This window comes from Erinaceus europaeus, chromosome 7 (assembly GCF_950295315.1).
Source record: "Erinaceus europaeus chromosome 7, mEriEur2.1, whole genome shotgun sequence".
NCBI classification, from domain to species: domain Eukaryota; kingdom Metazoa; phylum Chordata; class Mammalia; order Eulipotyphla; family Erinaceidae; genus Erinaceus; species Erinaceus europaeus.
In genome coordinates this window covers 14,104,881-14,117,411 of record NC_080168.1, presented here as the reverse complement: position 1 = coordinate 14,117,411, position 12,531 = coordinate 14,104,881, and the positions used below count along the sequence as shown (strand labels likewise).

The 12,531-nt window shown below is 52.9% G+C and overlaps 2 protein-coding genes across 3 annotated transcripts in view; one reads left to right on the top strand and one right to left on the bottom strand.

The window, feature by feature from the left end:
• The window catches only part of HJURP (Holliday junction recognition protein), a 105,828-nt gene that overhangs the window by 51,475 nt on the left and 41,822 nt on the right, over positions 1-12,531 (top strand). The window lies entirely within an intron of this gene.
• MROH2A (maestro heat like repeat family member 2A) overlaps positions 1-12,531 on the bottom strand; it is a 61,391-nt gene that overhangs the window by 40,507 nt on the left and 8,353 nt on the right. For both annotated transcript variants that reach the window (XM_007520514.2, XM_060193823.1), the window contains exons 6-15: positions 9,759-9,857; positions 8,310-8,461; positions 6,874-7,017; positions 3,632-3,724; positions 3,403-3,481; positions 3,191-3,301; positions 2,445-2,521; positions 943-1,062; positions 724-834; positions 29-170 (exon numbers count right to left, since the gene is read on the bottom strand). In XM_007520514.2, coding sequence (XP_007520576.1) covers positions 29-170; positions 724-834; positions 943-1,062; positions 2,445-2,521; positions 3,191-3,301; positions 3,403-3,481; positions 3,632-3,724; positions 6,874-7,017; positions 8,310-8,461; positions 9,759-9,857 — 1,128 coding nt within the window. The remainder of the gene's footprint in view (positions 1-28; positions 171-723; positions 835-942; positions 1,063-2,444; positions 2,522-3,190; positions 3,302-3,402; positions 3,482-3,631; positions 3,725-6,873; positions 7,018-8,309; positions 8,462-9,758; positions 9,858-12,531) is intronic.

The window sequence follows — 12,531 nt, the reverse complement described above, 5'->3', positions numbered from 1 at the left end:
CCGGCTGATGTGGGGTGCCCCGCCCCACCGAGGCTGCTGGTGTTGGCGGCCTGGTCTTCCCCGTCCTTGCTCTGTCGCTGTGCCAGGTTGGTGAGGCTGATGCAGATGGGGGTCAGGGCCTCCCTGTAGTCCGTCTCCATAATGTATCCCAGGAGCCTCACCCAGAAATCCTGGGGAGATGGGGGGTTTGGGGGGTGGCTCAACAGCTCAGCTGCTCAGAGGGCCTGCTGCTTGAAGTCCCAGGTTCAAACCTGGGCACTGCACAGGTCAGAGCTGAGTGGTGCTCTAGTCTCTGTCTAAAACATATATATGGCATGTTTACTGCACATTACCATGTGCAAGAATGCAGTCCCCACCTGCAGGGGGGAAACTTTATGAGTGGTGAAGCAGGGCTGCAAGTGTCTCTGTCTCTCTCCCTCTCTCTCTCTCCTCTTTACCTCTCAAGTTCTCTCTGTCCTATGAAATAAAAGAGAGAGAAAATAGTGGTTATGCAAAAAAACTTGCATGCCTGAGGCTCTGAGGTCCCAGGTTCGATCCCCTGCACCACCGTAAGCCAGAGTGAGCAAGACTCTGGTGAAAACAAACATAACAGTAATAATAATAATAAGGAAATAAAGAAATAGGAAAAACTAGCTCCTGGGACCTAGGGACCCATTTCAGCTGGGTGTCTGTACATGGATGAACATGATCTTGAGCCCAGAGGGCAGGCAGGTGCTCACTCACGCTGGTCATCCTGCTGACAGAGGACGTGATGATCTTCACAGTGTCCATGGTGACCTTGTGGACCATCTTTTCCTCCAAGTCCCTCTGGTAGAAGTGGTCCCGGCGATTTGCCTGCAAGACAGAACCCAGCACCCCCAACTGGGGTCTCCTCAATAGCAGCTTGCCTTCCCAGCAGCTCTGGATCCGGCTACTGTGTCCTCTGTGAGCCGGGTCACTCACCAGCTTGTAAGTGGACAGGGTCAACTGCACAGACAGGTACTTAAGGCCCCAGCCCCTGATCCGGTCCTGGAAGCCACACAGAGCCAGCTGGCCGATGATGCGGAGAATGGCCATCCTCACCTGGGGACAGGGGACAGGGGAGGGGCAGACTGGGACAGGGGAGGGGGCAGACTGGGACAGGGGAGGGGGCAGGCTGGGACAGGGGAGGGGGCAGACTGGGACAGGGGAGGGAGCAGACTGGGACAGAGGAGGGGGCAAGCTGAGACAGGGGAGGGGGCAGACTGGGACAGGGGAGGGGCAGGCTGGGACAGGGGAGGGGACAGGCTGGGACAGGGGAGGGGGCAGGCTGGGACAGGGGAGGGGGCAGACTGGGACAGGGGAGGGATCAGACTGGGACAGAGGAGGGGGCAAGCTGAGACAGGGGAGGGGGCAGACTGGGACAGGGGAGGGTCAGGTTGGGGGCTGGGGCAAGCACAGTAGTTTCTCTCCCTCTTTCTCTGTCCTTATCAGTCTGTTTATCTCTCTAGAAAAAAGTCAGTCTGGAGTGATGAAATTTTATATTTTCACCTGTGGCAAGAGAACTTGCTTCATTTATTAATTTATTTACTTGTTTTTAATTTTATTATTTTTATTTATTTATTGGATAGAGATGGTCAGAAATTGAGAGGAAGGGGTGATAGGGAGAGAGACAGAGAGACACTTGCAGCTGTCCCCCTGCGGGTGGGCACTGGGGGCTTGAACCCTGGTCCTCGCACACTATGACATGTGCACTCAACTAGATGTGCCACCACTCGGCCCCCTATTTATTTATTTACTAATTGTTCCAAAACACCATTCAGCTCTGACTACTGGCGGTGCTAGAGACAGAACCTCAATTTTCTTTCTCCTTTTCTTTTCTCTTCTTTTCTTTCTTGTTTTTCTTCCTTTTGTCTTTTTCATCCTTTCTTTTTCTTTGTTTTATCTTGTTAGGACTTTACACATGCAAATTGTGCATGTGACTTTTTCCTACAGAGATAGACAGACTGCCGAGGCCATAGACCGAGGGAGAGAAATCAGTGCCTCCCCCAGAGCCAAGGCATTTAGCATGTGGCACCTGGGGGTTCAAACCTTGGCTGTGCTTTCGACAAAGCAGGTGCCTTACCAGTGAGCAGTCGCACCAGCCTGACTTCGTTCATTCTTTATTTTAGAGAAAGGAGTGACAGAGAGAAAAAGACCACCAGCACTCCACCACCCACAGAGCCTCCCCAGAGCCGTCCATGCTGCCCCCACGTGCTGCCAGGGATAGAATCCAGGGCCTTGCTCTTAGTAAAGAATGTGCTTTAACCACTGAACTATCTCTAGATCCAAAGTTCAGTTTTCCAACCAAGGACCTGGCTTGAGGAGGTGGTCCAGCTGGGGCCTCCAAGGAGAGGAAGGGAGGGATGAATGAGATGGGGGGGGGGGAGTCACCCCGTTTCCCTGGCAGCTCTCTACTCCGCCCCTTCCGGCCCCTCCCCCGCTACCTTGGACCGGGTGTCTGAGATTGTGCTCTTCACCACTCGGATGGCCAGGTACACGGTGCGGCCATTCATCTTGGGCTCTAAGCGAGGAAATTCAGCCTGGAGGGTCTCTGGTCTCGGGGTGAAGGCTTGGGAGCTGTGTGGGAGGGAGGGAGACTCCCTGGGCAGCGGGTGGGCTGGGCTGGACTGGGCTGGAGGGGGAGCCAGATGTCTGGGGCAGCTGCCAGCTTCCACGGGCACCCTTTGAGACTCTTCACAGCTCGGGGACACTTCTCCGTAACACCGCCCCTTGCCCTTCAATGCCCAGCAACCCCACTCAGCACCCCCCCACCCCCTAGCCTCTGCTGGTCTGTCTTTTCTGAGCCCAGGGGCGTCCTCCTGCAGTCCGCCCCCAGGAGCTCTCCCCAGGGCATGCTGCGTGCTCTGGGGCCAGGCAATGCGGGTTCAAATCCCTCTCTAAGGTGCGCTCTGCTGCGTGCACTAGCTACAGCCCAGACCTTGGGCTTCCTTATGGGGTTCAGGCCCCCAGCTTGAAATCCAGACTGCCCTGGCAGCTAAGACTCAGGGTTTCAGGTGAGGGAAGATTGGGTGGGGGTGTGGATGGGGGACGGTGACAGGGCAGGCGGGTTCAAGTTTGGAAAACAGCAAGGCACGGGGAGACTTATGAAACAGGACATGGTGGGAACCCACCCAGCCTCCCGGGGTCTGAGTCCCTTCAGCCCCGCCCACACGGAGCTCCGCCCACACACCTGCGCTCACCACTGCCCTAATCAGGGTCAGGGTTCCCACCCGGGTGGCCTCGTTGCTCAGCTCCATCTGGCTGTGGAAAAACTTCATCAGCTCCTTGGGGTAGCAGCGGGCTGTGGGGGTTGGGGGGCCTGGAGTCAGCCTCACTGGGCGGGAGCCTACTCCAGGAGGCACGGGGGACCCAGCACCCAAGGGCGCCCTTCCACAGCCTCACCCAAGGCGATGAAGCAGTGCACGATCTCTGTGAGGTTCTGGCCGCTGTGCTGCTGCTGAGCAGGGGTCCTGGCACACACCTGGGGGTGGGGTGGGGGTCTTGGCCTGACTATGGGGGAAGGCACCCTGCACCCAGGGGCACAGAAGAATGTGAATGGGACAGGGGACCCCAGCACCCGGAGCCCGCCCATTGTTCCAGGCTGACTATGCCACTCCCCCAGCCTCCCCACCTGGACGTGCAGCTCGGTGAAAATGGTGTGCAGCTGCATGGCGGGTATGGGCGTCTCGGTGGCCACTGACACTTCCAAGATCTGCCTCAAGATCTGCAGCCAGGAGGAGGGACCACGCCCCCTCCAAGGGGGAGAGAGCTGGGCGTCAGAGCACACGTCTGAATGCCTGAGGCCCCAGGCCCTGCAGATTCAACCCCCTGAAACATCCTCTGTTAGAGCTGAGCAGGGCTCTGGCCCTCTCTCCTTTCTCCTCTCTTCTTTTCTGGTAGGTGAAATAGCTCATTTGTCCGGTGTGCTGCTTTTGCCATGTGTGCTACCCAGGTTTGAGCCCAGCCCCCACTGCACTGATAGAAGCTTTGGTGCTGTGATATCTCTCTCTATCTCTGTCTCTCTCTATCTCCCTCTGTGTGTGTGTGTGTGTGTGTGTGTGACTTCTCTGTTTCTACCTATAAAAACAAACAAGTAAATAGAGATTCTGGAAATGCACCTGCAGGAACCTGCTCACCTGGTAAAGTCCATGCTTCACCGAGTGTGGCTACCCCTGAAGTCTGAGCACTGTGCCTTCAGCATCCTCGGAGCTGGGCATGAAAGCAGCTTCTGGGTTCTAGCAGAACCCACGTCTGCGTCCCACCCCACACGTCCCACCTGCCCTGTGATTTCTATGCGTGTGAAGCTTGAGCCACCCCTCATCTGCGGGTGAAGTACCCCTCCCTCTGCTACAGCCACCAGCCCATGTCACCTCTTTAGTGAGAACCCCACAGGCGCTCCACCTCACATGCTCAAATGTTGGCTGAAAGGTCCCCCCGCAAACCTCAGGTCCACCCAGGTCTTCAGAATGGGATCTGATCAGAGTAGAAGACACATGTTCTACCAGGTAAACTATGTCCCAGCCCAGAATGGGACCCAGTTTGTGAAGCAGGAGTAAAAGAGCTGAAGGTGAGGTCAGGCCGGGCTGGGTGGACACTGTGTCCAGCAGCTGGGGTCTCTGAGAAGGGAGAAGGCAAAGAGACAGAGCAGGAGGCCTTGGGAAGAGTGGGGTGAAGCTTGGGGGACACAGTTACAAACTGGGGGGGGTGCACAAGGGGCCTCTTGGTGATGCAGTCAGTACAGCACACATGTCACCATGTGCAAAGACCCAGGTTCAAGCCCCCATTTCCCTACCTTCAGGGAGAAAACCACGAATGCTAAAGCAGTGCTTCAGGCGTATCTCTTTCTCTCCCCCACCCCTCCACACTCTCTCTCTCTCTCTCTCTCTCTCTCTTTCTCTTGCTCTCTCCCTCTTTCCTCTGTCTCTATCCAAAAAAGAAAAAAAGAAAAGAAAATGACCACCCAGAGCAGTGGGCATCAAGCCCCAGTGATAACTGTGGCTGGCAGTACAAAATATATTTTTAAAACAAAATAAAGAGCTAGGTGAGACCAGAAAGGGTTCAAGGCCTCTAGAGAGAGCACAGCTCTGCGGTGCCTTGACTTTGAATACTGGGCCCCTGAACCAGGAGAGGATAAACAGCTCTCATTTTAAGCCCCCACTTTGCTGTTTCCTTATTACAATGGTTAGGAAACTGAATCTAAGACCATGGCCTCCAAGCCACTTGGGCCTCGTGAATCTTCCATCTAGAAGGGCAGCTGTTTATTTCCTCCAAGCCTTACAAGGAACATGGCTGTGGAAGTAGCTCAGCAGTTAGAGCAACAGACTTCCATGCCTGAGGCTCCTGGTTCAATTCCTAGTGCTACATGCACCAACATGAAGCAAACATACTCTCTTATATGTAGAAAATAAAATAAACCTTTCTTCTTTTTTTCAATCCCTACATGGGGCAGGAGACAACTCACCCAGCACCCTTTAATAAACACAAGAACCTGGGCTCAAGCTCCCCTGACCCCAAACCCTGGCTAAGTTGAAGCACATACACAGAAGAAGCTTCACTGGTGGTGGGGGTTGTGCTGTGGTGTCTCTCTTTTTCTCTATCTCTCTTTCCCTCTCTGTCCTTCACCTGCCAAATAAATGAATCACCAGGAGTAGTGGAATCAAGCAGGCTTGAAGCCCCAGTGAATATCCTAGCAGTAAAATAAATAAACAATTGATGGGGGGGAGCTGGGAGGTGTTGGACCTGGTTGAGCTCATGTATTACCAGGCATAAGAACCCTAGTTTGATGCCCCACTCCCCACCTGCAGGAGGAAGCTTTGGGAGGGGGGGTTGTTGGTGGCGCACCTGGTGGAGTGCACATGCTACAGTTAACAAGGATCTGGGTTTGAGTTCCCAGTCCCCAAATGAATGGGGAAAGCCTTGTGAGTGGTGAAGCAGAGCTGCAGGTGTCTGCCTCTCTTCCTTTCTATCTCCCCCTTCCCTCTACATTTATTTGTCTCTATCCAATAAGTAAATAAATAAAGATATTAATTTTTTTTAGAGAGAGATGAAGCAGTTTTGCATGTCTCTCTTTATTTTTTTGTTTTAGAGGTTTGTTTTGTTTTGTTTTGTTTTGTTTTTTGCCTCCAGGGTTATCACTGGGACTCAGAGCCTACACTACAAATCCACTACTCCTGGAGGAGATTTTTTTTTTCCATTTTATTGGCTAGGACAGAGAAAAATTTAGAGGGAAGGGGAAGATAGAGAGAGGGGGAAGAAAGACACCTGCAGACCTGCTTCACCACTTGTGAAGCGACCCCATGCGGGCAGGGAGTCGGGGACTCAAGCCCGGATCCTTGTGCCAGTCCTTGCACTTCGTACTATGTGTGGTGTGCTTAACTACTCCTCTCTCTCCTCTCTATCTCTTCATCCCCTCTCAACTTCTCTCTGCTCTATCAAATGAAAGAGAGAGGGAGAGAAAGAGAGAGAGAGAAAGAAAGAGAAATTCTGGTTCAAGCCCTGGCTCCCCACCTGCAGGAGGGTCGCTTCACAAGTGGTGAAGCAGGTCTGCAGGTGTCTTTCTCTCCCCCTCTCTGTCTTCCCCTCCTCTCTCAATTTCTCTCTGTCTTATCCAACAACAATGACATCAGTAACGACAATAATAAAACAAGGGCAACAAAAGGGAATAATAAAATAAAATATAAATAAAAAAGAAAGACAGAGAAAAGGTCCCCTTCCAGCACTGGGGGTCACCATGCAGACCCTCCCTGGGACCCTAGGCCCTGCACCGCACCTCCTCCCCAGCCCCCAGGACCAACAGGGACAGTGGGGGCTCCAGTGCTGCTGCAGCGCCCGGAAGGGGAGGTACTGGGGTCCCTGCCAGGGCCCCGCCTGTACCTGTGTGATGAACAGGGCCTCCAGGCCAGCCTGGTACTGGGCCAGCAGCAGCGGGATGTAGTCGTATACCTGCACCCGGAGGTCGTCGCTGGGCAGCAGGAGGCTCAGCATGGGCTTCAGCGCCTTGATGACACCCAGCTTCACCTGCCACGGGGCGGGGTCACTCGACACCCCCAGCCATAACCAGGCATGGGGACCCTCCACAAAACTCAAGGGGCTCCGAGCAGAGCTGAAGCCCCACCCCCACCCACCCCAATGCCTCTGCTTCCTTTGTCAGCAAGGGATCTCAGCTCACCAGCCACAAGTGATCCCTACACCATATCCCCCTCCAATGAAAACTCCATCTCACAGGCTCAACTGGTGGCTGAACATTTCTCCCCCAAAACTGATGGTCCTCTAGACCCTCAGAAGAGACCATGTTTGCATGCATGGGGTCTGGTCTACCAGGTAAGCTATTTCCCAGGCCCAGGGTGTGACTTGATTGGCTGAGTGAGTTGGAGAAAGATCTCAAGGAGAGGAAGATCATGGCTGTGGCATATCTGCATGAACACAGGTGTGCAAAGACCTAGGTTACAACCCCTGGCTCCCACCTGCAGGGGGGAAGAAGCTTCATGAGCCTCCAGGAAGGTCTGCTGGTGTCTCTCTGTTTCCCTCTTTACCTTCCCCTCCCCCTCTCAATTTCTCTCTGTCAAATATCAAATAAAAAGAAAGGGGAGAGAAAAAGAGGCTGGGGAAGGGGAGGGAAGGGAAGAATGATTGCTGGAAACCGTGGATTTACTGTGCAGACACTGAGCCCTAGTGATAGCCCTGGTAGCAAATAAATAAATATCTCAAGGTGAGGTCATCCTGGAATAAGGTGGGTGTCTGAGCCAAAGGAGAGGAGAAGGAGAGGCCCCTCCCCTCTGAGAGGCCTGGTGGTGCACCTGGTTGAGTGCATAATGACTGAGGTTCAAGTCTCCTGGTCCCCACCTATAGAAGGGAAAGTCCACTGGAGGTGAAGCAGGGCTGCAGGTGTCTTTCTGTTTCCCTCTCTAGCTCCTTTCCCCCCTCCTCTCAATTTCTCTCTGTCCTATCAAAAAAATAAAAATATTTTTTAAAAAGAGAGAGAGGACCTTTCTGTGCCTCAGCTTCTCCTCAACAGCATGTGGAATAGTGCCAGGGCAGGAGGTCGGGACAGTCCATGTGCAGGTGACTTTAACTCCTGCTGGCTGTGGCCCTTTCCCCCAGTCCGGCCTCTAGGGTTCCAAGGTGCCAGGGGCTCCTTAGGCTCCCCACTCTGCCCTCAAACAGTCTTCTCTGGGGTTCCAGGAACGAGAGGCTGGATACAGGGATGTGTCAGCCTTCCCAGCCCTGCTCCCAGGTTGGGCAGACAAGACCTGGGGGTGGGAGGGGACTCTGGCCCACTTCCCCCTGCCCCCCAGAAAGCTACCCCTCACCTCGAGGTCCTGGCTCCTTAGCCACACGGTGATGAAGTGGCGGTACATGGGGAAGAGCTTGGAGGCGAACTGGTCCTCGGCCATCACGGGGTACACGCTGTCGTCCAGGTGCCGCAGATAAAACTGCACTGTCTCGCAGAAGGTCTCCATGGCTGCCAGTGTGGGGGACAAGGGGACAGTGAACCCAGGAGGGGGCAGAACAAAGGTTCCCAGGTCACAGCCCTCAGCAGCCCAACAGCCAGTGGATCAGTGAGGCCTTCGACAATCCCTCTCGGCATCTCCCCCTCTCAGTCCTCCTGCCGGCCTCAGCCCAGGCCTGGAAGACAGTGCAGCAGAAGTGTACAGGACATTCAGGAGAGAGGTCCCAGGTTCAATCCCTGGTACTGATAGTAGCCAGTGAGAGAGGTTCTGGTCAGAAAAATGAACCAAAGGCGCCCTCACCCTGGAACCCACCCCTGACTGTTCTCACCGATGCACGACAGCCTTCTCTGAAGGGGGCTTAGTCATACGGTGCACCTGGGACCCTACCTCACAGAGACCGCGGTGGACTCCTCTGCAGGGAGCAGCACCCCTGTTTGGCTCTATATTCTCCCCTCCGTGTCAAGGACTTCATTTTCTTCACCAGGGCCATTGCTGGGATTTGGTGCTTACACCGTGAACCCACTGCTCCTGGCAGCCATTTTTCTTTCTTAATTTTTATTTGATAGGATAGAGAGAGGTTGAGAGAGGAGGAGGAGGAGATAGAAAGAGAGACAGACACACCTGCAGACCTCCTTCACTGCTTATGGAGCATCCCCCCTGCAGGTGGGGAGCGGGAGCTTGAGCTCAGGGCCTTGCACATGGACGTGTGTGCTCACTGGGTGCCCTACTGCTTGGCCCCTTCTACCTCTCCTGGATTTGATTTGATTTGATTTGATTTGATTTGATTTGATTTCATAGAACAGAGAGCAATTGAGAGTTGAGGGGGAAATAAATAGGGAAAGAGAAAGAGAGACACCTGCAGACCTGCTTCACCAATTATGAGACATCCCCCCTGCAGATGGGGAACAGAACCTTGAACCTGGGTCCTTGTGCATGGTTACATATGCACTCAACTGGGCAAGCTACTGCCCAGACTCCTGTGTCAGGAAGTTTTGATTCACAAAACCTTGTCTTTCAGACCCGGGGCAAGGGGAGCCCTGAGGGAATTCTGTCTCCCTTCCCTGATCTTCTCCAGAATGGATTCACTGCAAGCCAAGCTGAACTGAGTCACAAGGTTCCTTCCTCCCTCTGAGCCCCCAGCCTCTTCATAGCACCCACTGTGGTTCAGCCACCTGATCCCTGCAGAGCCAAGCAGAGGCCACACAGAAGAGGTTTGGGACTCAATGAACAGCCCACCCTGTTCAGCACCCACCCACTCATCCAGCACCTTGATCAGGCCAGACCTGCAGGCCTGAGTGGGAAACGTACCCCCACAGATGACCTGGCGCATCTTGGCTTCATTGGCGAGTCTCAGCATGGTGAATATGGTGACCAGAGTGATGCCCATGTAAGGCATGAACTCAAACACTGGGGATGGGGTGGGGGAGAGGTTATGGGGTGAGGGTCAGCAGGCAAGAGGCAGAGGGCATGCTCAGCACCCCCTACTCCCTCTCTCTTTCTCTCTCTCCCTCCCCCACTCTCTGCCACAGAAAATATGGAAAGGTGAAGGTCAGTGTGATGTCAAATGAGAGCCTGAGAAGGAAGGCACAGCAGACACAGTGCTGGACTTCCACCAACAGGGTCCTGAGTTGAATCCCCAGCTCTGGTAGGTCAGAGAGATGCTCTGGTTCTGTCTTTATAGGTTAATAAATAAATCCCTAGAAAAGGAAAGGGGAGGGGAGGGGACGGGAGGGGAGGAGGGGAGGATAGACATGGGGGAGGAGGGAAGAAAATGTTATGAAGTAAGGGGTTTATTTATTACAATGGTCTTCAGTGACTTCATTAAGAAAGCATTACTTCAGGGGTCAGATGGTGGCACACCTGGTAGAGCACACATATTAGTATACAAGGATCCAAGTTCAAGGCCCTTGTCCCCACCTGCAGGGGCAAGCTTCACAAGCAATGAGACAGTGTTACTGGCCTGTCTGTCTGTCTTGTCTGTTTGTCTATCTATCTATCTATATCTATCTCCCTTCCATCTTTTTTTTTAAAAAACAAAAACATTACTATTTATTTGATAGAACTGAGAGAAATTTAGAAGGAGAAGGAAGAGAGAGGAGAGAGACGCCTGTAGCACTGCTTCACCACTTGTGAAACTTTCCCCCTGCAGGTGAGGATTGGGAGATTGAACCTGGGTACTTGTATATGGTATTGTGTGCACTTAACTAGATGCACTGCTGCCCAACCCCTCCCCTTTCCCTTTCAACTTTTCTCTGTCTCTATAAAAATGATTTAAAAATACAATGCTTAAAGAAGTTATGAGATAGAAACCAGTGAGGAGCAAAAGAAGACAGATCTCTTTCTCCCTCCCTCCCTCCCTCCCTCTCTTTCTGAAAAAGTTGGCAGAGAAGACCCAGTGAAAACAGAGAGAAAAAGCAAACACAGCACTGCCTCTAATGGTACCAGAGATCTCGAACCCAGATGCAAGGTATGTGCTGTACCCCTGAACCACCTGTTGACCCAGGTCCAGATTCTCTGGTTCCCTCGAGCTTCTCAGTGTTGGAGTTTCTCTGAGCTGAATCTACTCCCTGCCTCTCTGACCTTCAGGTCTCACTGCTCTCAGACCCCGCCTGCTTCTAGGGTTGACCTCTGCACCCCAGATCCACCCATTACCTGCCTGCTTGACCTCTGAACATGGACAGCTCATAAAGAAGACATAGATGATACAGAGACAAGAAGTCCCTCTGGCCAGGCAGTGGCACACCTGTTGAGTGCACACATTATAATGTGCAAGGACCTGGGTTCAAGTCCTCACTCCCCACCCACAGAGGGAAACTTCACAAGTGGTGAAGCAGGTCTGCAGGTGTCTTTCTCTTTTCTTCTTCTCTACCTCCCCTCTGCTCTCAATTTCTCTCTGTCTTATCAAACAAAATAAATCAATGAATATTTAAAAATAAAAAGAAAGGGGACCTAGCAGTGGTGCACCTGGTTAAGCACACACATTATAAGTCACAAGGTTGCAGGTTCAAGCCCCTGATCTCCACCTGCAGGGTGGACACTTCACAAGTGGTGAAGCAGGCCTGTGGGTGTCTCTCTGTCACTCTCCCTCTCTATCTTCTCCTTCCCCCCCTCAATTTCTCTCTGACCCTATCCAATAATAAATAAATAAATAATATTTTTAAAAAATTAAAGAAAAGAAAAAGGAAAATTCCTCATGGAGTTTCTAAGTTCCAGGTGTTCCAGCAAGTTCCAAGCTCAGGGAATACTGGCCCCAGCTCAGACCTGAAACCTGAGAGTGTGTTCATGGATCCTCATTGTCCATCACCTCTGACAAGTCCCCAGAAGGTCCCATCAACCAGCACAATTGTCCACTGCCCCCCCCAGTGTACCTGGGGCCCCCAGGGCTCCATCTGCACCTATACCACTCACCCCTTCTCCATCCACACCACAGCTCTGGGGCCAAGTTACAGCCAAGCATCCTCACACAAGGGACTGGGAGGTGGTCCAGTGGGTAGGATGTCTGCCTTTCATGCCAGAGGTCCTGAGTTCAATCTCCAGCACCACGCAGCAGTAGCAAAGACAAAAACAGCTAGAGCTCTGTGGATGATGGGGCAGTGCTCTGGTCTCTCTCATTAAAACAGGAAGGGCCAGGTGATACCTCACGCAGTAGAATGCTTATTACCAAGCTCAGGGTCATAGGTTCAAGTCCTGGTACCACATAGGAGCACCATGGGGCAGTAGTGGGGGAACTCTATGGATGGTGGAGCAGTACTGGAGTGTCTCTTTTCCCTCTCTTTGTCTGTCTAATAGTACTTCTAAAAATACTTTATTTGAGGCAGGGCGGCAGTGCACTGGGCTAAGCGCACGTGGCGCAAATTGCAAAGACTGGCACAAGGATCCCAGTTCTAGCCCCCGGCTCCCCATGTGCGGGGGGGGGGGGTCGATTCACAAGTGGTGAATCAGGTCTGCAGGTGTCTATCTTTCTCTCCCTCTCAGTCTCCCCTCCTCTCTTGATTTCTCTCTGTCCTATCAACAACAACAGCAATAACAATAACAACAAGATGGAAAAAATGGCCACTAGGAGCAGTGGATTTGTAGTGCA